This window comes from Triturus cristatus, chromosome 6, assembly GCF_964204655.1.
Source record: "Triturus cristatus chromosome 6, aTriCri1.1, whole genome shotgun sequence".
NCBI classification, from domain to species: Eukaryota; Metazoa; Chordata; class Amphibia; order Caudata; family Salamandridae; genus Triturus; species Triturus cristatus.
In genome coordinates, this window is record NC_140589.1 from 534,254,755 (window position 1) to 534,280,891 (window position 26,137).

General features: G+C 42.4%; 1 protein-coding gene across 1 annotated transcript in view; it reads right to left on the reverse strand.

The window, feature by feature from the left end:
• IMPG1 (interphotoreceptor matrix proteoglycan 1) overlaps positions 1–26,137 on the reverse strand; it is a 1,638,967-nt gene that overhangs the window by 509,158 nt on the left and 1,103,672 nt on the right. Inside the window, exon 12 of the mRNA XM_085609628.1 lies at positions 17,081–18,044. Coding sequence (XP_085465754.1) covers positions 17,081–18,044 — 964 coding nt within the window. The remainder of the gene's footprint in view (positions 1–17,080; positions 18,045–26,137) is intronic.

Genomic DNA, 26,137 nt, shown 5'->3' on the forward strand with positions numbered 1-26,137 from the left:
GGGCAGCATCGGTGGCGACCCTCTCAGGACATATAGTACAGACTTCCTCCAGTTAATCGTGTATCCAGAGTGTCTTCCGTAAGAGTCACATATATTCAGTATTCTATATAGGGAGCGTTTAGGGGAAGCCATATAGAGGAGCACATCATCTGCATACAGAGATATATGATCTTCCCATCCCTCTATCCAACGGATCCCACGGATGATTGGGTCTTGCCGTATCCAGGCCCCCAAGGGCTACAGCACAAGGGCAAAAAGGAGCGGTGACAGCGGGCAGCCCTGTCTTGTACCTGGGCCAAGGGGAAACTCTCTGGATATATGCCCATTAGCTACTACATGATTGAGAGGTTTTGTGTATAGTAACTTAACCCAAGAACAAAATGTTGGCCTGAATCCCATCCATGTGAGGACAGCAAAAAGGAAAGGCCACTCGACCGCATCAAAGGCTATACGCACGTCGAGAGATAGTATAATGGCTTTTCCTTGTTAGTTGTCATTCAATTTCTTTCACATTGTTTACTTTATCAAAATGTCTATCTTTATTGGGAGACCCGATTGATCGATTTTCAAATTATTTATTACGTAACTATTTTATTCTTCAAGTTTGAAAGTATAGATTTTTCATTTGTTTAATATTTCTTTCATATTCATTCAGTATGCTTTTTTCAAATGCATCGATCATTTTAAAATCTCCAGTCACTAAAAGAAATCTTATCTTGTATATTTATTTAAAGTTACTGTTTAGTGCAGTGGTTTTTTTTGTGTTTTGATCAAAAATATCAATTTCACAAATCATCTTCTCAGTTAGGGGGTCTTCTCAGTCTAGTGAGGCCAGAAGAAAAATATCTTCAATTTTAGTGGGGCTGGAAGAAAAATATCTTCAATGTCTTTGATTTATTATCCACTTGTTGATGGCTCAAAGGTCAAACTTAATGGTTTTAGTAGCAAAGAATTTTTGAAACTTCAAATTTCTCATATGTCTGCCAGATTACATTTAAGTCTGATTAAATCATTCTCTTTCTTCCTTGTCAAAGTCACCCCCATAAGACAGTACTCTTTGTTCATTACTAGACAAGTGTCTTTTTGGCAGATTACACATTTTTGGCATCTCTGTAATATTGTTCAGTGGATTCTCCTCCCAGATCTTGTAAGAACTCCTACAGATTCCTCTTGTAACCCTGATTTTGCTCGACTTCATCTTTTCCAATTTTGATCTTTTCGGGAGCAGCTCTGACCTCATCAGATTTGACCCTTTCTTTAACACTGTTCTAGTATAAAACATGATGTCAATTGGGAGTCATTCACTTTTCCTGAGGTGCTGCATTGTTCAGAAACACTTCTGGAAGAGCTAGCTCAATTCTTCTTATCAGACTTTCATCTGATTTACTGTTGTCTGCAGGTGAAGAATAAAACTTCTTTGAGAATGTGTAAACCCATTTCAATTATTAATCTCTCAGCTCTTTTCTGAATTATCATTCTTTCTTAGCCTTAGTGTCATCTTCTAATATGTTTACATGTTTTCAAATTGTTTTTAAAAAAAATCATGAATATTATCACCCAGTTTAAACCCAATAATTATTTTATGAAGATCTCATAAATGTTTATGTATTTTCTTGTGCTGCTCTTGCAAAATTGACTCAAGTTCTCATATTATATGAGGGCTGCTATTTTATTTTTTCCCCATTATGTTTGTAATTTAGGATTTTCCACTTCATAGGCTGGCTGTGAAACCCTGCTCCATCTAGATAATTTGCCAGTGTAGTAGAGTCCCACTATTTTGCTAGCCCTTGCTGACTAATTTTGGGTTTCTCACTAGCTACTTACCAGATCACTTCACCACTTTTAGTGATCATTGCAGCATATTTATTTCAATACACACGCTGCTGTTTGTCTTGTTGAATTTCTTCCGAAAATGACATAATTTGAATCCTTGTAATCACGCTCTTCAACAGAAAAATTAATTGTTGCCCACTCAGGAGACACTACTTTGTAAAATGTGTGCTGCACAGGAGGAAGATTGTGAGATTGTGTGTCAGGATGTTTTTGCATGGAAAGTCTTAGTAAATTTACCCAGCATTCAAGTCCTTTTACAAAGTACAGATCTCTGAAGGTACTGGACTCACACCTGAGCTGTGTACAGGTTTGGCTCTTGACCTATTCATAAGGCCTGCTTACAAGTCAAGTAGACAGAATTCTAAAGTGAATAGGGACATGTGTTCATTCACAAGGTAAGGGCTAGACACAGCATACAATAATAAATGATCCAGTGTCCCTGCACCTGAAATTACCAGGTGTGAGAACACTGGGATAAATTTTACGGGATGCTTAAATTGCACCTAGTACATGCACAAGCAGGCTGGGCATGGGCTGCGGGTATCGACACAGTTTCACCCCCACACCATGCCTACAACTCCATGAGGGAACATGGAATACTCCCCTGTGGCTGGCAACTGACCTCCAGCCCCATGAAGTCTTTGAAATCCCCGTCTCCTGGCCTGCAACCTGCAGTGCTCCCCTCCTCCAATTTACTACCTTCTCCGAGCATGTGGTAAATGGAATTGGAAAAGGGTTCCTTATACATCACTGAACAGGAACTTGTATGTGTTTTTGCCCCCCAAAAATATGGATTGGAATGGTATTTCCCATTTTGGATTAAACAACTTGTAGTAGATGAGTACCAGATTTAGGTGCAGGGATGTGGCAAGTAGGAATAATTCTCGCCACCCGCTATTCCCGCACCTAATCTGGCCTGCTCATATTTGGATTCTTAGTGCCTTCCAGTGAAACTGGGTATCCTGCCCCTCCTCCCCGATGAACTTGATTGTGTCTTTACAAGTTTATCAGGGTCGCCGCCTCCTTTACATCCCTCACTCTCGCCCTACTCTAAATACATTGTCTAGGCTACATAAATTCTTCAATTTGACCCTTGCAGGAAGAAGCTATGCTTTATCTATTTGTCACCTTTCACAGCAAAATATACGACACGTAGTGGCTGCTTGACCACTCTGTAAAGCTCTATCACTGATAACATGCTGCTCTCCATAGAAATATTCTGAAGAAAAATGAAACACAGTTGAGAAGTTTGAAATCAACTTTGTTATATGTACACAGTCACAGCGACAGAATGTACAACTAAACACATAATATGATTCCTTCTCAGCACAAAATTAATTTTATTATTTAATATGTGAAATACTAAAATGCTTATTACCATCCTAGCAACATCTGAGGCTAAAGTAATCACCACATCATCACTATAAGTTTCAACAAGACAGGGGTCTAGCTTCAAGGGTGGTGTTTGGGGTGTGACACACCCCAAATAAATGCATTCTTAGCCTGGTAGTTTGGTCAGGGGCCCCTGAGTCGGTGCTGCTTTATCTGTGGGGGTTTTTCGTCCTGTGCCAAGAATAAAATACAAAAGAGTGACCTTGACTGTAAAACAGGAAAGAGAGTGATATATAAATTAGATAATCTGTGATCAATACAGGCCTCCTTGATTGTTAACATTGTGCACTCCTAGGCAAACAATTTATTTCAGACCCTCCTTTTACTTTATTATTACATATGAGTGCACCTTTAAATACTTGAGTTCAGGAGGGGTGCTGTACAAGCATCTTTTATGTTTGATTTAATAGACTATAACGTTGCTCCATCTACAGTAGAAATCTAGGCCACATATAGGGTTTAAATGACAGGTCTGGGGGCTATTCACAAACTGCCTTTTGTAGTACATCTTGTAGTACTACAATAGCAGTACAAACATAATACAAATTGCTGTTCACAAACTGCACTTTTAAAGTACAACTTCTTGCAGTCGTAGTACAGAAAAGCAATTTGTGACTAGCATTTCGTAGTACATATGTATTATTACTGTAGTACTACAAAACATACTATAAAATGCAGTTTGTGAATGGCCCCCAGGCCCTTCAATTTGTTGGAGACATGTAAGTTACATATAGAGTATATTTCCACTTGGATTTTGTGAATAGCCAAAAAGTAGTAAACTTACTCAAAAGTATAAATTGCTCAAAAGTGTAAGTTACCTTTGTGAATCAGGCCCAAATAGTGACTGGTGTCCCAAAACAACAGTACATATGTACCCGTAGAAGTACACCTTGAATGAGTGCAAATGTACTACTTTTTAAAATTGCCGAAAGGTCTGGGTGTTTCATCAGGACCAAATTTAGACCATAATGTATGTAGTGGATAATTATGTATGCCTCTAACTAAAAGGAAATCATTTTTTAAGGTGCTCTCTTACCAAATTAGTTCAACATGAGAGCCCACATAAGGAAACTCAGAGAAATGGTCCCACAATGGTCCCACAATATTCAGTTTCAGAGGCAGCCCGGCAGAATCCCTACCCTGCTTCCTGACTTCAGAGACTTAGGGACTCATAGATTAGGGTCTAAAGTTGGTCTTGAGGTGATACCCAGATGTATTGGCACTTGTGGACATGAGACAAGTTGAACACAACCAAGGACTCATTATCACTTATCTTGGTTAAGCATTGTTTTTAATCATGACACAGTGGTTTGCCATGAATAAAGAGTCTTGTCTAGAGGAAGTACCTCTAGCCATGTTTAATCCACTCACATTCCCGATCTATGTGCAATACCCATCAAAGCATTAGGGCAGTGACCTGAGCCTTGGAAAACACTGGGCCAGAATGTAAAGAGCCCCAGTCCATGGGAGCCTTCTGGGCATTGCAGCGCCCGCCCAGCGAGGGGCAAACCTAATGATGAAGCATGCCACTTAGGTGGGTGAGGGCAATTGTGTCATATTATTGGCATTCTCTGGACATATATGAATATAGCAGACCTTAGCTTAAAACGTACCCTACGGTCATGTAGTGCAACAGCACATCAATTGTTGATAAGATAAATGCATGACCTAAATTCCAGAGACAATTTGGCTTGATTGTGCTTAGGACAACCTGCTGTATGCGTGTATGCTTAGAAGGTAAAAATGTACAGGAACTAGAGAGGGCAGCTGACGAGTCTGAGACTTCTTAGCTTCACCTTTATGCTATTAGGAAGACTGTGGTGACCTATGCCCATTATGAGGAGACCTATACAATGTAGTGTAGGATGAATATGGTCTCAGGGTTCAGTTTGGAATCCCCAACAGGAAGCCGTTTTTACAACTTCCTTTTACTGGCACGAGTTTCACGGGAGTAAGTCAAAAATACTTGGAAGCTCTAGCACTGGTGGGCCACCCTACGGAACAAAAGTCAAAATCTTCGACTTAGAAAAGCAGTCTGCCTCAACCTGGTAATGCAGACTGCCTGTAGCCTTGTCCTACCAGTCTCCTTCAACACCACTGGGATCAGATCCTCTAGTGCAACTATACTCATTTTATAGCCTAGCAGTCTGTAGAATCTTCATGTAATGTTATTAGTGTTCCCCTTTACCTTGTAACTAGCTGCTCAGCCAGTGTGAGAGTTCTGTGTGGAATGTTGACATGAGTGGAATGTTTGGGGGTGTGTCTGTCACTTCCATGTGTCTCGTCATTGTGTAGAGTTCCTGTAGTCGTTTTCTACTGTGTTTCTCTGCATTGAGTTTCACATGTACGGTCATGTGGTGTTTTCTTTTCTCACTTTTTGTACAGTGAGTTAAATGTTCTTTGCTCTTTTTCGTATTTTTTATTAAAGGAGGAGGATGATAATAGTGTGTATTTATCTTTTTACCTTTCTTTCTTCCTTTGTGTAGTCTGTTTCCCTCTCGTGGTATGGTTTTTACCCTTTACCCCTAGGTTTTAGACTATTGATTACTTATGTACATTTTGGGTATCGTTTTTTAGAATTTTTAGTATGGTTTGATTTATTTTCAATTTTAAAGGGAAAAGATAAGGTAGTATCTTTATGTAATGTTATTAGTGTTCCCCTTTACCTTGTAATTAGCTGCTCAGCCAGTGTGAGAGTTCTGTATGGAATGTTGACATGAGTGGAATGCTTGGGTGCCTGGGTGTGTGTGAGACAGTTGGGAAGATGGGCTGAGCAGCTAGCAGGCTGCTCCTGGTGGAGCTGCTTTATCTGTTATCTTTATTACCTTGAATGTTAAAGATTTAAAAAAATAACTTGAAAGACACCACCTGGCTACACCTGCTGGGTCACCTCTAAGTTTGGAACTAGCTTACTTCACAGTCACTATTGCCCACTGAACCTTTCCACTGGCCCTCATGCAACTGTGTGGAAAAACAGTGCTCTTGTTCATTTAAAGATAATAACAGTAGAATTAACTTTGAAATCCATTAGGAGTCTGCTAGAATGTTCACATTTGTCTTCTTGGACCTGACCCTTTCTGCAGGGTCACCCCCAAACCTTTTGCCTTCCTTCTCATATTTTTTACTGAATTCATCTTTGCTGGCCTTAGGACCCTGTGCATTTTACTAACGAGTGCTAAAGTGCTTGTACTCTCTCCTTAAAACATGGTAAAATTGTCCTAAGCCCAATTGGCAAATTTAATTTACGTATAGGTCCCCAGTAATGTGGAACTACCTGTAAAGAAATGCGACTAGTGGGCATAGCTGGTAGTTGGCCTTTGTGTATTGCTCTCAGACAGTGAGAGAAAGGGAAGACAGGTGTTTTCAGGATGGGTCTCTCTGAGTTAAGGAGGGGGAGGAGCTGTCACCTATCACACTTGCACATCAAAAAGGCTCTGCCTGAGCACTCTCACAAAAGGTTTGACACAGGTCTTTTGTGACCCCAAACAAGGTGGGGCCAGAACATGGAGGAAAGGGATTCCTGACACCTCAGTGGGGTGAAAACCTCTAGAAGATTACTCCACTTCAAAGTGGGCACGAGGAATAAATATTGGACCCTTAGACCCAACTCCGCAGTACACTTCTGGACCTGTGAATTCTGCAGCAGACTTAGAAAGAAGAAAATGCCTCTGAGGATTGTTTTTGTGCAGGAAGGTGCCTAAGCCTCCAGAAAAACAATCCTGTCTACATTGCAGCCAACCTTGCACCGCAGCTAAAAGGGCAGCAGCTCATGACGCATTCCTGCCCTTTCCCTTTCTCACAGCATAACAAGGTGGCTAGCTGAGCTGCGTGAAAGCTTGCTAAATATGCCTGCTGTTTGTTGAGGTAGACTGGAGGGAAGCACTGTTGGTGCCTTTTGAATCAGCAATCTCAGCCAGGCATTGGCTGATGCAATTTAAATACCTGCATAGACCTACCTTACTACTCTGGAAAATGGGTCAGTGCACTCTTTTAACATAACATTTAGGGGCAGTGGTGGGAGCATTTCCAGTTGGATATATTGCTCCACGCTTAACTGTCATGGAATGTAATTTTATCTAAGTTGATACAACCATCATGTCTTAGAAAATAGTTGTCTTTTTGTAAGAAGTGACAATATGTGTTTGATTAAAGTAGCTCTTTTTTGTTGTTGAAAATATTAAAAATATTGAGCAAAAAATAGGCTTAGTAACCTTTATGATGTATCTCTTTGGCCAGAAAAGCCACAGAAGTAACTGTATATATTGTGTGGCTTTTGAGGCTCAAATACAATCCTGTTTTCAACTTTGTGATAGGCTGAATTGGAATTAGGAGCAAAAGCTGATTCACTCCTTCATAAAACGCACAACTACAGGGGCAATTTGAGCAACTGAAAGCACACACTGAATTGAGGATGAAGTCTATAGAGGATAGAGAATGTAGGCACGTTTCACAGAGTGCTAAACATCCTACTACAAAAAAAATTCAAAAGGACTCACACTAGAAAAAGCAGGAAATATATAAGCATTGACAAGTACCGATCCATAAAAATAACCCCACACGTAAGTAATTTTCTAGAGGGTTTGAAACATGTAGGCTTTTTATCGGTAAGGGAGTCTCGATAAACCAACACTTTATACCACTGGGAAAACAACACACGCAGTTGGAAAATAGTCTAAACTTGTTGAGTAAAACAAATCTCCACACAAAACAAAGTATTAGTATCCCCGTGAGGACATGTTGAGTCCCTTGTAAAAAAAACACAGAGAGGATATGTGCTCCACTCCTAGAAAACATTTAAAAGGGATTTGCCAGTGCAAGTAACAGCTGTCCGAAGCAATTACGTTTTTAATAAATTTGTGAATCATTTCATTAAAATACACGTGTGCTTACATACATGGGCGATGTTTTAAATACTTTGGGGCATATTTACAAGCCCCTATCACCACCACAATGTCACTTTTAGTGACATTGTGATGGCGATAGGGGCCTGGTCTTATTTACAAGGCAGTGTTAAGCCACTTAACTTGGCTGAATGCTGCTTTGTAAATAAGGCACCCTTTCAAACTGTATTTCGTTTGAAAGGGGAGGGCAATGGATGTTGCGGGGGGCGTTCCACCACAACATCCATTGATTTTGACACTGACCCCTATTTACAAGGGCAGCATGAATAGGAGGCAGCGCCAAAATTAAGACCAGGGAAAACCTGGTCTTAAACAGGCGAAACGAGAGTAAATGTTTTATTTCTCCTCATTTCTGCTGTTTCCATGTTTGCTACCTTGTGCAGCACACATAGAAACAGCCAATTGCCTAATGTCCCCCTTCCTGCACATAAACAATCATTTAAAAATAATGGGTGACCTTTCTGCACATAAACAATCTTCCACCCAACGCAGACACCCTTGCACTATGGTGCAAGGGTGCCTGCGTTGGTGCTAGGCAGCTGATCTCAGCGCCAGCGCTAGGGGAAACACTGGGGTGCGCCGCATTCTTGTGAATACTGCACAACCCTGCGCTTTCAGAATGGAGAAGTGTGGCGTTAGCAACTTTTGCTTCTCCATTCTGCTGTAGATATGTCCCTTCCTTTATTAACAAGCATTTACAATACAATCGGTCTTGCTTTAGGTACCTTATCAGTGTTTAGCCATGCAGCACTGGCTGGCAGAGCCGTGGAAAAGTCAGTCATATGTCAGGCTTAGGTATGAAAGACTGAATGAGCTTGGGCAGGTGTCAGTCACATATTAGGCCACACACTGACACTGTGCAGTAATACATTGTTACTTACACATGGTACTTACCCCAGACTGACGTCTGCAGTTAGAATGTGGTTTGCAATGAATCTGACAATGGAATCTTGGAGAAGGGGCCTTGGGGTGTGTGGTGGCTGCTGGGAAGTGGCTGGTAGTTTTCGCCTGCATGACTGCTGGGTATGTGCAGTATTTAACGGCTGACGGATGTAAGTGGTGTCTACTGGTGCATCTGTGCCAACAGCCGCCAGATGTAGGCAGTGTTTGTTGGCTTTGGTACCTAGGTATTCTAGTGAAGGTGGTTATGCTGGTTTATGCATGTCATACCGCTGAAAAGAAAGTTAAAAGTGCAACATGTCCATATAAAATATTCCAAAAGTAGAGATAGTATTTATTAAACAAGCCTGTGTCCTGGAGTCTGCTCTGGAAGGGTTTGTATGTAAACGTGAAAGATGGGCGCATGTTAGCAACAAAACTAGTACAAATTTACTATATACCAGGTGGCTGCGTTGTCAATACTCCAGTAACTCCGGGACTGCTCTTTCTGGGCAAGGGGTACTGGAAAGAACTGCATTATATGGGCAACTTGGTACATGTTAAAAAATAACATAAAAACAAATCCAGTAGGTTTGGAATTTAAAGTTAACCCACTTCAGATCGGACGACAGCAGCCATGATGAGAGCGCCATGGTGTGCATCTTCTGTGTTGATGCCTAGGGGTGCAGTACTGCATTACCTTAATCAGTTTTCACAGTTATTATTTACCCGATTGGTGTTTGTTTGTGTAGAGTTAAGGATATTATTGCAACGCCCGATAGGGACTGTTAGACCTGGCATCTTTTGGCGTGTTTCCCCTGTCTTTTTTCTTTTTGACCTCCTGGTTTTGACTTTGCTTTTCCTGGTTTAGCGTCTCTGCGCACTTCCTCACTGCTGATCTGTGATAAATTATGCTTATGGATTGATGTTTCCATGTTTGTCGTATTTAATTTACTGCTAAGTCCCTAGTATAGTGTACTGTGTGTGTCCGGGGCTTGTAAATCAAATGCTGCTAGTGGGCCTGCAACACTGGTTGTGCCACCCACACAAGCAGCCCTTCAAAGCATTCTCAGACCTGCCACTGCAGTGTCTACGCGCAGTTGTGACTGCCATGTCAACCTGGCAAGTGCACCCACTTGCCAGACCCCAAACCTTCCCACTTCTTACATGTAAGGCACCCCTGAGGTAGGCCCAAGGTATGCCCATGGGCAGGGTGCAGTGTAGGCAAAAGATTGGACATGTACTGGTGTGTGCGGTATGTCCTGATAGAGAAGTACAGTGTATTTCATTTTCACTATTGGAAGGCTATCTGTCCCGTAGAATAAAATTGGAGATATAATTGGAGATACTTTGTAAAATCTTGGACAAGATAGGAGAATGGAGTTTAGTATGCCTGGACTCAGAATTTAATCACACATCTTTTAGGAAAGATGTTTTTTAAATAATATCTTTGAAAATGCCACTTCTAGAAAGAAGCCATTTTTTTGCTTAACCATCCTGTGTGCCTCTGCCAGGTTGGGGATTGTCTGTCTGACTTTGGAGTGACAGAGGCTGGGGATGTGCATTTACTATAGACGGCCACTGGAGGATTGAGGGGTGTACTGCCCTTCCTGGATGAGTCAGGGCTGGGCTGAATCAGGGCTGGGCTGAATAGACCTGGGCTGCATTTAGAGTAGTAGGAGGAGATTTTCTTGCACCTGAATAGGCCTGGTCTGCCTTACAGAATGCCATCTCCACCTCCTGCTAGGAAGCTGGACCACAGAGGATGGAACTGGTTTTGACTAAGCTCAGAAACTCTCTGCCGCAAGAGAAAAAAGGGAAATGTTGTATGAATATTGGGGCCCAGGCCCCAGGACTTTAGAACTCTTTTGGACTCAGAAACCTGCCAAAACAAGAGCTGGAGAAGCTCTGAGGAGGAACTACCATGCGCTGTGTGCTTTGGTGTGTTGGCCTGCAGTGGCTGCTTCTGTCTTGGGCAGAGAAAGGACTGGACTGAACTTTCTGCAACTTCTTTGCTTGAGTTTCTCCAAGGGCTTGAGGTAGAACTTGCCCCCTGTTCATGAAGTCTCAGTAACAACAAAAACTTCAAATTCATCTGCTACAAGCACTGAAAACTGTTTTTTTTGTGCTGCAACAGAAGAAAAAGCAACCCGACGTCGTCACCGATGCTGCTGATGGCTCCATGTCCTGAAGGCACCGCAGAGGGCACCTCCGCTCTTCGCACCTTAATCATGGTCTCACTGATGCCGCCATTCGATGCCACCACCAAGCCACTGCTTGCACCCTGACCTGTGGGCACTGTACTTCACACCGCTTTGCTTCACGCTGCCGCTCTGTTATCCCTGATGATGTTGCTCCACACCAACATCGATGCCGCTGCTTGCACCGTGGTTTGAGGGCACCACTCGTAAGTTGCATGACCCATCACCCTCATCCCGTACCACAGCCTTGGCCTACTGGAGCCGGCGCCATGAACTCCGGTTCATCAGCCGACGACAGCGCTCCCGCAGTGACAATAAACGCTGCCTGCACCATGACCTGACAGCAACGCGACAAACACCCATCACTTTGCATCGCAGCCTGGTCTCACTGACACCGCTGGACGGCTGTCACTGAGCTGCTGCCTGCACAGCAACCTGAGGGCACCGCATGCCGCACCGCTGCCCCAACGCCTGCCGATACCGGCACTCCCAACTTCAATGGCGAGGAGTTTGACCTGCAATGCGTGTGACTTAAAGGGCCTGACAACTCCTTCACGGACCTCTGGAACCGACGCATGGCGACGCTGGCTCTTCGGAGCTCAACGAGCGGTTGCCGACGTCATTTCTAAAGGTACTGTTTCGCAGGGCTCTCTGACCCCGTAGCTGGCCCGCGATGCTGCAGTCAGACAGAACTGTTTGGATTTGTTGTTTACAACACCGTGATAGCCCTGGATGGAGCTATCAACTTCAACGAACATCTCCAAAATCCTGGCATCCATAAAACCGAACAATCACTTCAATGACCCGCTTCCCTCTAACTGTATGTCCTTAGCCAGCCAAGTTATCATACCCATCTGGACCACAATAGTCAACGTGGCCTTAACACAAGGTTCCATACCTGCCTCTCTAAAATCGGGCAAAGTCATGCCCATTCTAAAAAACCGACACTGAACCCTGCTGTGCCGGACAATTTCAGGCCAATATCCAATATTCCACTTCTTGTGAAAGTGCTTGAAATATGCTTGCAACAACAACTCTGCAAACACATTGGGAAATGTCATCTGCTTGATGAATGTCAATCGGGCATCAGGCCAAATCACAGCACTGAAACCACAATCCTCCATATTGTGGATGAAGCCCTACAAGCACTAGACCAAGACAAAATGTGTCTCTTAATTCTTCTGGACCTATTGTCGGCGTTTGACACAGTTAACAATGAGAAATTACTAGACTGACTCTAAAACAGGATGGGTTTAGAGGGAACCATTCTCGAATGGTTTAAAATCTTTTTGCGGAACCGCGCTCAAAGAGTCTTAGTTAATAGAAATCTATCTCCTCCCACCCTGATTATGATCGGAGTTCTGCAAGGCTCAACTCTTTCCCCTACAATTTTCATCCTATATCTGGAACCACTATCAGTGATTCTGTATAGTGCAACATCTCCTTCCATTTGTATGCAGATGACAAGGATATCTACTTCAAAATCTCATCCCTTGAGGAGAGCAAGATAATGAATGAGGCGCTAAAGCTGACCATGCAATGGTTAACTAGTAACCAGCTCAAACTTAATACACAAAAAAAAGAATTCTTACTAATAGCCCCTCCTACATTTTAGAATGGACCAAGTCAATCACCGCGCTGAACTGCACCCCGACCATAGTGGACTCAGTCAAAACATTAGGAGTCATGCTGGAAAAGAACCTGAACATGCCGTCCCACATCAACACTCTAGCCAAAAATGCCAGGTTTCACCTGAGCTAACTTGAAAACTCAAACCATTCCTAGATATTAAAATGGCAGAGCAGGCATTCGTCATCTCAAGGATAGAATACAGATGTACACATCTCTCAGGACTGGCCAAAATCTCAACCGCTCTCCAAAAAGCCTTTCTCAATGCAGACTTTTAACAGGTTCATAAAAATTCGACCACATCACTCCACACCTGAACGCACAGAATTGACTTCCCTACGAAGCTAGAATCCAACTCAAACTGACCTGTATCACACACAAAGCGCTACATGCTAAGTCCCCTTCATACCTAGCTCAGAAAATAGTGTTATCCGGAGGAGACATGCACTCCTGTAGTGTTAGGGATCTGGTGCTGAAACCACCTTTCTTCCGGAAGAAGAAAACCTACAACAGAGTGTTCTCTGGGGCCGCACCTGGAATCTGGAACTCACTGTCGCAAAACATTAAAAGAATCCCACACTTGTCAAGATTCAAGAAGAAGCCAAGATTTTTCTAATGTGCAAATTCCTGCTATTACACTCTCCCAGAGCAATAACCGATCTGCGGCTTAGCTTACTCAAAAGCTCTCGTAGGGGCATAACCTTGCAAATCCTTGTATTCATAACTTAATGGTCTATGTACCCCCCTCCTGGAGAGGCTAACAAAAGATCAGCCTGGCTTTACCCACTTGTTATTTGTAACTTATACTCTCTTTTGTGTTGTCTAGGATGTTGAAAAATGTAGACTTCAGTGTAACATTAAAGGGCAGGAGTTGAGGTAGGCACTTTTGCTCTGCTCCTTCTCTGTTTTTCTATCACAGATGTTAGTTATGATTGCTTGATCCTTTCCACTGAAAGTTTCAAATTTTCTGTGAAGCACTCTGATACCCTAACGGGTCACGTTGGCGCTCTATAAAACACTAAATAAAATAAAATAAACTGTATTTTAAGTCTATTTTTGATTATTGATATTTCTGAGAACTGTATGGAGGATTTGTATCATTTTGGCACAGATACAATATTGGTTATTTTTCTAAAACTGGTGTGGTGTCCTTTTGCAGTGTTTTCACTGTATTACTGTTGGTTATGTACAAATGCTTACACACTGCCACTAAGATAAGGCTCACAGCTCGTGCCAAGCTACCAAGGGGTGAGCAAGGGTTATTTCAGTAGTGTATTCCCCTTATACTGACTAGGAAGAATAGTCCCTACTTAGCCAGGGTAACAACCAGCCAACTAGAGACCCCCATTTCTAACAGGGACACGTTGTAATTACTGTTTTTAATTGCTGCCAAGTTTTCAGACTGAGATGGACCTGACTCACTTAAAGCCTTGTATTTAAGTAGTAGGGTTACTGGGTTTTGAATACTTTTAGTGTAAGCACAGTCAAGAGTTTGAAAACCTTTTAAGGGAGAAGGGGGCAGAGAAAATTAGTGCCTACTTTAAGTAACATGTCCATCATGGAATGTACTGCCCATTCTTATTATGGATTTTGGGATGTTTTGTTAATGGTTTTATTAATTCATCGGATTGTTTCTGTAGAATTTACTTACTTATTTAATTGTATTATAGATCTTTTTGTGATTAGGAGCTACTTCATAGCATTAGTGGGTTAACAGAAGTTCACCTGTGTTGGCCCTTCCCTGACAAATGGAGATTGTGAGATTCAGTTCTTTCCAAAGGTAGTTCTCGGTAAGCCTGGACTGTGTGTTGGGTGCCTGATGTGGTTCACCTGACTGCTGCCCTAAATCTATCATTAGCCAAGTAAACGTCATGGAGTGAGTCTTACTGCTTGTGATAAAAACCAGTGCATTTTTGGCATCAACAGAGCACCGCCCCTTACTATATAAAATAAGCAGAATCTTATTGCTGTAAATGAAGGCTAAAGCAGTCCCCTTGGAGCGGAAGCATCAAGGATAGAACAGCACAGCACAGTGCATTAATATTGGCTGAACATTTCAAAGCAGTGGCTGGATCTGATACCACATAGTTGAAAAGACAGGGGAGGGGGCAGGAGTTTTGAGGGTGGAGTCCTGGTGTAGACAGGCTCACAAAGGTCGGTGTAGCTGAACTTAGTGCAGACCCACGGTTTGTGTGCAGTGCAAAACAATAGACTGGAGAAGGTTCAAGAAACCCTTTGGCTGCGGCCGGCTTGCTCTGAACCAGCTGTACATTCTATGACCGGCTCTGTGTTCACAAGTGTAGCTGGCGGCCGGGAGGAAAGAAGGTTATATATGTTTAGAAGAATTGTGCAAAAATGGCTTCTTTCCTTTCACGTCATCTCCTGTGTCACTGAGACCCATCTGCAAGTTCTAACGAGGGAAAGGGGGTGTGTTAATGCTTGTTTTCTGAGCATCGCCACGTCCATTCTGCAACAGTGAATGCGTTTCTTGTAAAGTCTATTTTACTGCCATGTTTCATGTGAAGGAAACTCCATTGGATCTGGTGGAGGAGGTGGTGGGTGAAGTGGTGTAGGGGAGCCTGCCCTCAGTGTACCTTCTATCTTAATATGGATGTGTTTTTTAAATAATTTGTTTTATTTCACTCCACTATTTCTACAACTCAATAGAACATTCTGGGCTCAGTAGTTCATGGTGTCAGATGTTTGTCAAGGCTGAGGAAAGTGGGAGTTCGCTAGATTGTGAGCGGGGAAGGATGTCTATAAAAAGTAAACAGATGCACTTATAAAACTGTGGTGAGATGAGTTTGAAAGTCGTAAATTGAAATGATGGCAGAGCTGAGTCCCGGAGTACTGGGACTGCAGACCGTCTGTGCACTGAAGAAACAGCTTGAGACTCGGCTCCGCCATTATTTAAATTTACGACTTTCAATCCAGTCAGCATTCCTCAGTGTGTGTGGGGCAGGGTTACGTGGCGCTGAGAGCTTCGAAGTTGGAGACCTGCAAAAACACCAGCAGAGGCAGGCGAACTAAAAGAAGTTAGAGAGCAAAGAGGAGGGGCCATCACACGCTGTACAATGTGATGGGCAACTAAAATGTTCTCTGAGTGAAATTGCCAGGGAGGAACCTAAGAACACAAAGGAGGTAAATGCACCAATAAAAAGCCAGCATTTCTGAATGCCACAGATAACAACCAATGTCAATAGTTGGGTGTGCCAAACCCCACAGAAGAGACACAACAGGTCGAAGCTTGACCTAAAAATAGTGTGCGCATACTAATATACTTTTTGCAAAATGTATTTTGAATAAGTTGGATTCTTTTTTGTTTGGCTTTTTGTTTTTATAAGCATTTCTCTAGTTTATGCAAAAAATAGTAAGATTTTATTTGAGAAAAAAAGTTGAAAGAACAATTGTTCAAAAAGAGCATATCACAGAATATTGCAAGTAATGTGCAAAAATAAATAAGCCCAGAATTCAGAACCGCCATTCAGGCATCCTTCTTCCAGTGTACCTTTAAATACCACCATATACATCATGATGTAAGACTCAGAAAAGCCTGTAGTGGATTTGAGGAAATTCTGAAAGCACTGAAAGTGAGGCCAAGGGAATCCTGAGAGAAAGGCAGAACATGAGTAACAGAGCATGCAACTGAAATAGTGAATTATTTATTTCCCACCCTTGTTTGTGGTAGAAGAACTGAGGAGAGGGGGAGACACTTACTGCAGTGAAAGAATATTGCTTATCTCGCAACAAAACGGGTCAATCATGGTAGGAATAATAAGAGGTACCTGGGTCATCCTTATGATCACACTCAGAAGCTGATAAGGCCACTTTGTGATGTTGTAGCTTTGCGATATTGTAATATACAAGACAGCAGCTTGATAGGCCACTAGCTTACAAGACAATGTTTCAGCTCAAAAGCTGTTTTAGTTATTGGATTACAATTGTCCTCTGCTGTTGGAGGGGAGTGGAAAATCCAAACACCTACAGTTGTTTCTATGCATTTCCAGCTACACTGTAATTATAAGCAAGCATTGATGAATTAGGGATATTCCTTGGCCATAAGTAAATATTACCTTCTCGGATAGAGGTTGATGTCAAACACTGACCATGTGTGCAGCAGTCCAATATTAGTTTAGCATGTATGTTATAAGCCAAAGTTTCTACATAAATCTACATATTTCATTTGTTATTCTACTTACCATAACGGCCCTGTAGGTTACAAATGAAAGATGTGTTTGGTCTTACCTAGTTCATGAAGATATTCCTCAGCACCTCCTAACATAGTTACAGCTGCCATGTCATCTTTTGGCTCCTCCTCAGGGGTAAAAGTCTGAAAATTGTGAGGCCATTTGTCTTTGCCATCCTCATTAAAGGTAGAGCTGCTGTTTTCATCTGGTAGTTGAAGGGTGCTTGCATCATTACTGTTTTCACTATCATCGAGTTCTACTTCAGTCATCTGGTCAACAGGAGGATACGGATAGTCAGGAATGGATACCCCTGCATTGTCATTTACTAAATGGAAAACTTCTGTTGTCTGGAATTCTGGTCCACTGTCAAGTACATTAGTGATCGAGGCAACAGGCTTGACAGGTAAGTTGTTATTTTCAGAAAGATTTGGCCAAGGGTCATGCACTTTTTCATCAGTATTGGGCAAAGCAGTAGGTGAATTAAAAAGGTTTTCCACTCCCCCACCTCCCAAAGCATCCTCTAGCCTTTCCCTGACCGAAGCCATCTGTGGCACATTGCTGGCTGGGACGCCAAAGGGAGAAGAATTTGGACCTATTAGAATGGAAGGGCCAGAGCTGCTGTTTTGTATAATGGAACTCATGGTTGATAGTTGATTTCCAGGAATAATATTGTGTTCTTCATCATTGATGCTCTTGTGAGCTAGGAAACTACCACTCACATGTAAAGACACAGCCTCTGGTTCCATTACTGCTAAGTACTGAAGCGTAGAAAACTTACTTAGTGATTCTGTGGGATGAGATGTTGCAAAATCACCTGTTATGTCCATTGAGTCTGTGTTAGTCTCTTCACTGAAACCCTCAATAACATTTGATGAAATATCATTTCTAGATTCTTCAGGATAGTTGGAATTTTGTTCTAGCATCGGGACACTGGTTGGGTGCTCAGACAAGAAAACATCAGTCTGCTCCTTTGTGTCTGGACTGGGATTCTCCAATGGCCGTTCAGCATTTAAAGCGTCATCCTAGAAGCAAAAAGAAATAATTGAACATGGCCATATGCATGTGAAGATATTAACATTAATTTATTAAATGCGAGTCATGTGAATGTTATCAGTGACATTTTTTTAATTTTCTCTCCAAGTAATTCAGCATCACTGTGAAACATAGGCTAAGATTATGTAAATGATTTCCATTTAGATTTATTATGTATCATTTTACGTTATGTTAATGTTCTGAAAATGTGGTATGAATTTAGACACCAGACCTGATTTAGATACCTCCTTCTATGTGTACACATATGTGTACACATAGATAGCAAAATCTTTTGAATTTATACAACAATATGTCATACAAATCGGTAATATCATTGAGTGGTTAAAATATACATAAGTTTAGGGTTTGCTCCAATGGCTAGTGGCACCTTAAGGCAAATCTGTTGTGGTTGTTTTACCAAAGGATTGTCTGGCACATTGTCAAAGGAAAGCTCACTAACTTGTTGCTATGCACTTGAAGAAACTTTATAACTGCATTGCAAATGGTAGGGCAAGGATGTAACCCGCTAGCCTTTCTAGAAAGCAGTAAAATGCCCTCAAAAAAGAAACCCGTCCACTGAAAGAGGGCGCTCTTCTGCAGCTTCTTCAAGGGGTGAAAACATGAGCATCCTTTTACCCCTGACTGATCACGCACCTCTTTTGGCGGTCTACAGTACACCCAGTGCCTTGTAGTTTAGCTATATTGTAAACCTTCCCCAAGGCACTACCTCCTCTTTCTATCGCCCATGGCTCTCCCATTGGATACCTGTCTCCTACCCTCAAGGACTCCCTTATGCTCCCTTCCCATGTTCTCCCCCTGCACATGTGCCTGAGCACTTCCTTCTCAATCAATAAGATAGGGCACATTCCTGGGCCCCGTTCATGTGTTGCATCTCTATGCTAAAACAGTGATTGGACACTTTTCACTTCGACCTCCTTGCGACGCAACGGATGCGCTGTATTTACTGTACGGCACTCCATGTCGCAATCATCTGGAATCCTGCTGTATCTGTTGATGCTAAAGTCACACATCGCTGCAGTTGTGTCACAAGCATGACACAACTCCAGCAATGCATGGGGCCAGCTTATCCTTATGATACTGCGTCACCCTTACGCCTGCCAATCTGATTGATTTCACTGCGCCACTCCAATGACGCTTTGTTTCGTGGGAATGACCAACCTGCATACATCATACCTGACGCCGGTATAATGTGGCACAGGGCTTTACACAGTCATGCATATGCCTAGATGCAACACTTTGTAAATACGGCGCAACGTAGTGTCAAATTTACACTGCAAGTATGTCAAGAAAATGATGCAAGGGCAGCAATAAACTGTTGGAAGTGGCCCATGAATAAGCCCCTCTTTCTTTTTCCCCTACGTTGGAGGACAATGGCTGCCATGCACCAATGCAGGCACCCTTGCACCATGGTGCAAGTGTGACTGTGTTACAGAGTTGGTTGATGTTGTGCAGGAAGGGACACCTACCTGCACAAAACCTATCAATCCAGGGCATTTCCTCTTTTTCTGTGTGCTGCAGAATGGTAGACAAGTAGTAAAAGTGAAAAAAGAGGAGAAATGATAACATTTATCTTCATAGCACCTCCCAAACTCCCCCCTTGGGGGTGGTGTTAGATTCTGACGCAGCCCGAAGATTTACAGTTTCTTGTAAACCTGTGAATGCTTCAGATTCCATTGGTTTAGCTTGGGAATGCCTACAACGACACCCATTGAATGCCCTTTTCACACTGTTTAATGCATGAAAGGGGCACATATTAACAAGTTCATGAAAAGCCAGGTAAAGTGGTTTTACGTCGCCTTGTAAGCATGCTGTGGCACATTGCACAAGAACGTCAAACAAGTGATGTTACATCATTGGAAGAGTGCCGCTAAGGCCTCATAAATGAGGCCCTTGGATAATAGAAAAACTCCCACAGTTCATCCTAGGCAAGGGCAACGACGCCAAGGTCCTCCTGCCATTGCAACTCGGAGCATCAAGAAGACCACCACCACTGACATGCATCGCTCACCTGGACAACGGCTCCGTTCCCTTTGGGTGACAACTGGACCTTATCCCCTCTAACTCCTGGCTTCAGTACACCAGAACTTCAGCAATAGGAAGCTGGACACCAGGAACCGCAGAAAGCCAGAGACTCGCCAGAGCTGTCCGTAACCGTGGAAGAAGGAGAGACGCACAACCAGTCAACATTAAATTAGGTTATTTGCTGTCTGAGGAGTCACATTCGAGGGCAGCACGGACCTCCGCCTCTATTGTACAACCTGGTGCAGATTGGGGGTGGCTGTGGGGGACGCCTGCTCCTCCTACGCCTCCCAGTATGACTGGCTTCATGAATGACAGCTTGTTGCGCAGACCCTTCACTCCCTGTCCGCAGCAACTGGCGACCAGTATATTGTGGCCGCCAGGTCCAGACCTGTACAGCTGCATCAAGGATTCGCATGTCAACATCTGAGATTACTCGCAGCCTTTATGGGTAGAAGAGTTGTTGCGCAGGAGCGCTCTACCAATCACAGCTCCAAGGGGCGTCAGCCGATCTTCTCACACAGGTCAGCAACGTGTCTCCATGCTACCTGCCAGACTACGCCACCAGATAAGGGCAATTGCTGACGCCTTAATGGCTAAGGCCACGACCCACAGGCTTGTGCTCAATGCAAACCGCCACCACTGTCAGGCCGCAGCAACTCCACAACACCGGCACCTCCCAATCAGGTCCATAGACGCAGGCCCAGAGTCCCCGGGGCTTCTGGGCCCCAGGGACTGTCCACGCTTTCAGGACTCAGCCGCCATGGTGTGGCAAGGATGGCACAATGAAAAGTCCTGCATCACTGTTTTTCCCCAGCGATGCATGATTTTTCATATATGGAAATTCTACATTTCCTCTTCCCTTGGGACTCTGGGTGGGCATTCTGGCTGTTGGAGGGGTTGGGGGGCTGTTGACCTATGCTGTACTTGGCTCTGGCTGCATTCCATTGGATTCATAGGCAATGTTTGCCTCTGGAGGCTGAAAAGTGACGTTGGGCAATGTAACGTGATTTTTTTTTGCCACTAATTGGCATTTCATCACTTTTCTCTTGCTGATATCAAATTGTTTATCACCTTGATGCTAGTGTTAGTGGCAGTTTTCGCCTGCAGCTAGCTGATACTATCACCATGTAGCGACGTATTATAAATATGTCGCTTTCATGGCGATGTATTTCGGCGATAGTCAGGTGTTAAAAAATTGCCATTAACCAGCATCAAATTTGCCTAGTGGCAATTCTTGTAAATATACCCCATAGTTCTACAGAGCAATGATCTGAGAACCACACGGGAGCTCCCCAAATGACAATAGCTTGATAGATGACAAATTCTGGTTTCAAGAGGCATATTATCCCAGGGAACATGTCAGCCTCATTGACTTACATTTGGACTGGAACAGGAATGTACTTTATTTAAATGCTGAATCTGAAAGTGGACTTGCATTTACAATAAAGCACTAAAACCCCACAGTACATCTTTTTTAGTGTTACATTTGTATGATGGGTACTAACGAATTGAATGTCAAACAGCAACTTTTTAACAATTTATACAGTGATAAAGTTTACCTGGATAATGACAACCCCTATGCCAGCACTAATTGGCATTGGCTAATATGCCACACATCATAATAGGGTGAAAAACCGAAGCCACTTTACCAGATATTAAAAGTATCCTCACTTTTGATGTAACCAGGAACCACATCAACGAAGGAAATTCTGATGGCAGTTTGCAGGCATTGTATTGTTTGTTAATCTTCATTGTGTTAATGATTGACATTATGCTAATTTTACAATCAGTCTGTTAAATGTATAATGTTGAAGATACGTCTTGGCTACTTGCTCATGTATATACAATTTATATGGGGCCGATTCACAGAACTAATCTGAGACAAAATTCTAAACTTACTACTTTTGGTATTCACAGAAGGCATTTAGTAGTAGTAAAGTTAGGATTTTGTCTTAAGTTAGGATTTTGTCATAAGACCAAAACGTAAGACAAACTTAAGTTTAACTTAAGACAAAATCTTAACTTAAGACAAAAACCTGACTTAAGACGAAATCCTAACTTTACTACTACTAAATGCCTTCTGTGAACACCAAAAGTAGTAAGTTTTGGATTTTGTCTCAGATTAGTTCTATGAATCAGCCCCATATTCACTGAAAAAACCATAGGTTTCAGGGACGTTATAGTTAGAAATGAGCATTTAAAATCCATAGAAATTCACTGAAAAAAACAGAGGTGTCAGGGACGTATTACGTCATTTATGACATGGTCAGTGACATCACTGATGACATCTCAAAGAAGCATTGATAAAGGCATCATTGCCGAAACGCGTCTGCTGGAATTGAAGGATTAAACTGCATACCGCGTGAGTGCCCCGCAACTTTTCGGAAGCGAAATATATATATATATATATTTATATATATATATATATATATATATATATCTATATATATTCACTGAAAAAACCATAGGTTTCACACACGTTATAGTTAGGAATTAGCATTTAAAAAACCTTGCAAATTCACTTAAAAAACCATAGGTTTCACACATGTTATAGTTAGCTGGACATTTCACTCGTGAAAAACCATTGAAATTCCCCCGTTATAGTTAGTGCAGGCCACTATAACTCACGCGACCGCAATCCTCTGCTGATGACGTCAGATATTACATCACTGTATTTAGACACTTATGTACCCATGTCTTCTTCCATTAATTTTTAGCTATACATATATTACAAATATTTTTTTTTCAGAAAGACACATATGTCATCAGTGATGTAATATCTGACGTCATCAGCAGAGGATTGCGGTCCCGTGAGTTATTGTTGCCTGCACTAACTATAACTCAGTGAATTTGTACGTTTTTTTAAATGCTAAGTTATGTATTTTTTTTTTTTTAAAGTTTTTTCACCGTGCGTGTACCGTACGCGCACGATGCGCTTCACGCACCGTGCTCGCGCTGTGGGCGCTTGGTGCGTTGTTCGTGGCGTGCGCGTACGGAGCGCGCACCCCGCGATTTTTCGCAAATAAAAATTTTTTTTTTTTTACCCTTGGGGGTCCTTTAGTGACCCCCTGACAAAGGCTAGGGGGTCAGGACCTGTGCATCCTGTCCCCTTCTCACGTTTTCCCCCTTTGTTTTTCATTGCCTCAGACTGCGAGAGACAAAATGGCGGCCGACACTTCCTGATTTCGACCAATTCGAATGTTTACTGACATCTAACAACCAATCAGATTTGCGCTCGCGCACGTCACCGTGCGCGGACGGTATGCTTACCGTACGCGCACGGTGCGCGCTTATAGATATATATATGCTTTTAAATGCAATTTTCTCAGGAACTAATGAACAGATTTACACCAGACCTGCAAAAGGCACATCCCTGAACTGAGGACTACCTCTCTGCCAAATTTCTAGTAATTCTGTTCAGCCGTTCGGGCTGTAGCTTGGACTAAAGGTTCTATGGAAAAATGCATGGGGAAAACGCGTTTTGGGACCCCCCCTTTTTCTCAGCCCCCACCTGACGAATCCCCCCGAGACTTTCAGGGAAGGAGCGGAGCAGTGCGCCCCACCTATTTTGAAAATTTCGCGAGGATTCGTCAATCGGCGCCAAAGTTATTCCAAATAGAATGTTGCGGATTTCCTATGGAAACACGGTCCTAACTATAACTATCTACTGGCGACCGCCAGTAGATAATATAGTTATAGTTAGGACCTATTTTCCATAGGAAATCCGCAACATTCTATAAGTCTGGCGCCGGTTGATGAATCCTCGCAAAATTTTCCAAACTTTTGGCCAGCTCTGCTTCACTCCTACCCTGAAAATTTTGCGGAGATCCGTCAAGCGGTGGCCAAGAAAAAAGGGGGGTCCCAAAATGCGTTTTCCCCATGCAATTTCCCATAGGATCTGTTGTCGCAGCTACAGCCCGAACCGCTGAACGGAATGACACCAAATTTGGCAAAGAGGTAGTCCTCAGTTCAGACTCGTGCCTTTTGCATACATGGTGTGAATCTGTTCAGTAGTTCCTGAGAAAATTAGGGTAAAAAAGTTAGTGATATCTATGGCCGATCGCACGCTGAATGCTAATTGGCTGTCGAATGTCTGTCTACATTAGAAACCAGGAACTGTTGGCGGCCATTTTCTGCCTTGGTAGAAGCGAGGCTGAAGAAGCAAGGGGAAAAAGTGTGTAAAACATATAAAGGGGGCAGAGTGGAAATACTCTGACCTTCTAGAGGTGCTGAGGGGGTCCCAGAAGGACCCCCTGGGGCCCCCTTCCCCCCCCCCCAAAAAAAGGTGAAATGCGCACAGGGTGCGCGCATCCTACCGCGTTGGGTGCATGGATTTTCACGCGTTGGGTGAGCGGTTCCTAACGCGTTTGGTGTGCAGATCCAAGGAAAAAAACCTGAAATTTTGGGGAGATAAACAAACGTCGCGTTATGTACATCCAACGTGTCCCGTACAGGCGGGGAGTCGCGTACCTGTCGCATTGCGATCGCGCACTTAACACGTACCCAACGCACACCATGCGCGGATGCTAACGCGTAGGGATCGAGAACGGTGCGCATAGGGTGCGCGGATCCAAAAACATGGAAAAAAATATATAAAATAAAGTTTTGAACATATAGTTAAAGAAATATTTTTAAAAATATAAAAAAATATGTTTGAAAAACACAATAAAAACAAATAATATTTTTTAATTTTTAAAAGAATTAATTAAAAAAATAAATTAAAAAAATGGTGATAAAAAGAATTTCAAAAAAACATAATTAATGAAATTGACACACTGAATTTGAAAAATATAGAAATCCAATGATAATCATTAAACATGATATCTTTAGAGATAAGTTATAGATAGGAATTAGCATTTCAAAAACCTTTGAAATTCACTGAAAAAAACATAGGTTTCATGCACGTTAAAGTTAGGAATTGGCATTTAAAAAACCTTTGAAATTCACTGAAAAAACCAAAGGTTTCAGGGGCGTTATAGTTAGGAATTGGCATTTAAAAAACCTTAGAAATTCACTAAAAAAAACATAGGTTTCTGGGGCGTTATAGTTAGCTGGACATTTCCCTCGTACAAAACCCTAGAAATTCCCCTGTTATAGTTAGTTCAGCTAACTATAACTCGCGCCCCCGCAATGCACTGCTGATGATGTTACAGATTACATCACTCATGACATGGTCAATGACATCACTGATGACATCTCAAATGACATCACTGATGACATCACTCAAGACATCATCCAGTGAATGTGTTTCTATCAAATGTAAATATGTTTTATACATATATGCCGAGGTGTATTGAAGAATGAATGCATTTACAAGTGCCTAAAGGAATTATTTTGTATGTGTGTGACTGACTGTACAAGTGAGTGATTGAACGTGTCTTACTGAATGCATGGGTTAGTGATTAAACTGTATAAAAGTCTGTATTAGTCTCTCCATTGGTGTGTAAGCAACTGCATGGATTGCTGAATACCTACATGAGTGTCTATATAGGTTATTGATTTGTAGTCTGAGTATCTGCATGGGTCACTGAGTGTCTGTGTGGGTGGGTGGGTGTATGAGTCTGTGCATAGATGCCTGAGTGGGTGATTCAGTGGTTGTATGGATTAAAAAGTGCATCTGGAAAGGGCTGTATGGGTGAGTTAGTGTGTCTATGGGTCTGTTGGTGAGTGAATAAATGTCTCAGTGGTATATCTGTGACTAACTACATATGTTTTAAGCCACTATATGTGAGTGTAGGAGTATATAAATCAGTATACATGAGACTAAGTTATTTCAAGAGTGGGTGTATAAATAAGTGTCTGCTTCTATCAGTGATTGCATAAGACAGAAAAAAGGTGTTAGTATCTGTCCAAGTAAGGGATGTGGTATGTCTAAAAATGAGTATGTGATTCATTCTTTGCATTACTGACTAGGCGTGTGAGCAGATCTATGGATGAGTGGCAGCGTGTGACTGCATGTATAGATGTGTGAGTGCCTATTATAGTCTTCTATTGATGAGTAACTACATGTATAAGTGACTGGATGTGTGCGTAGACCTAG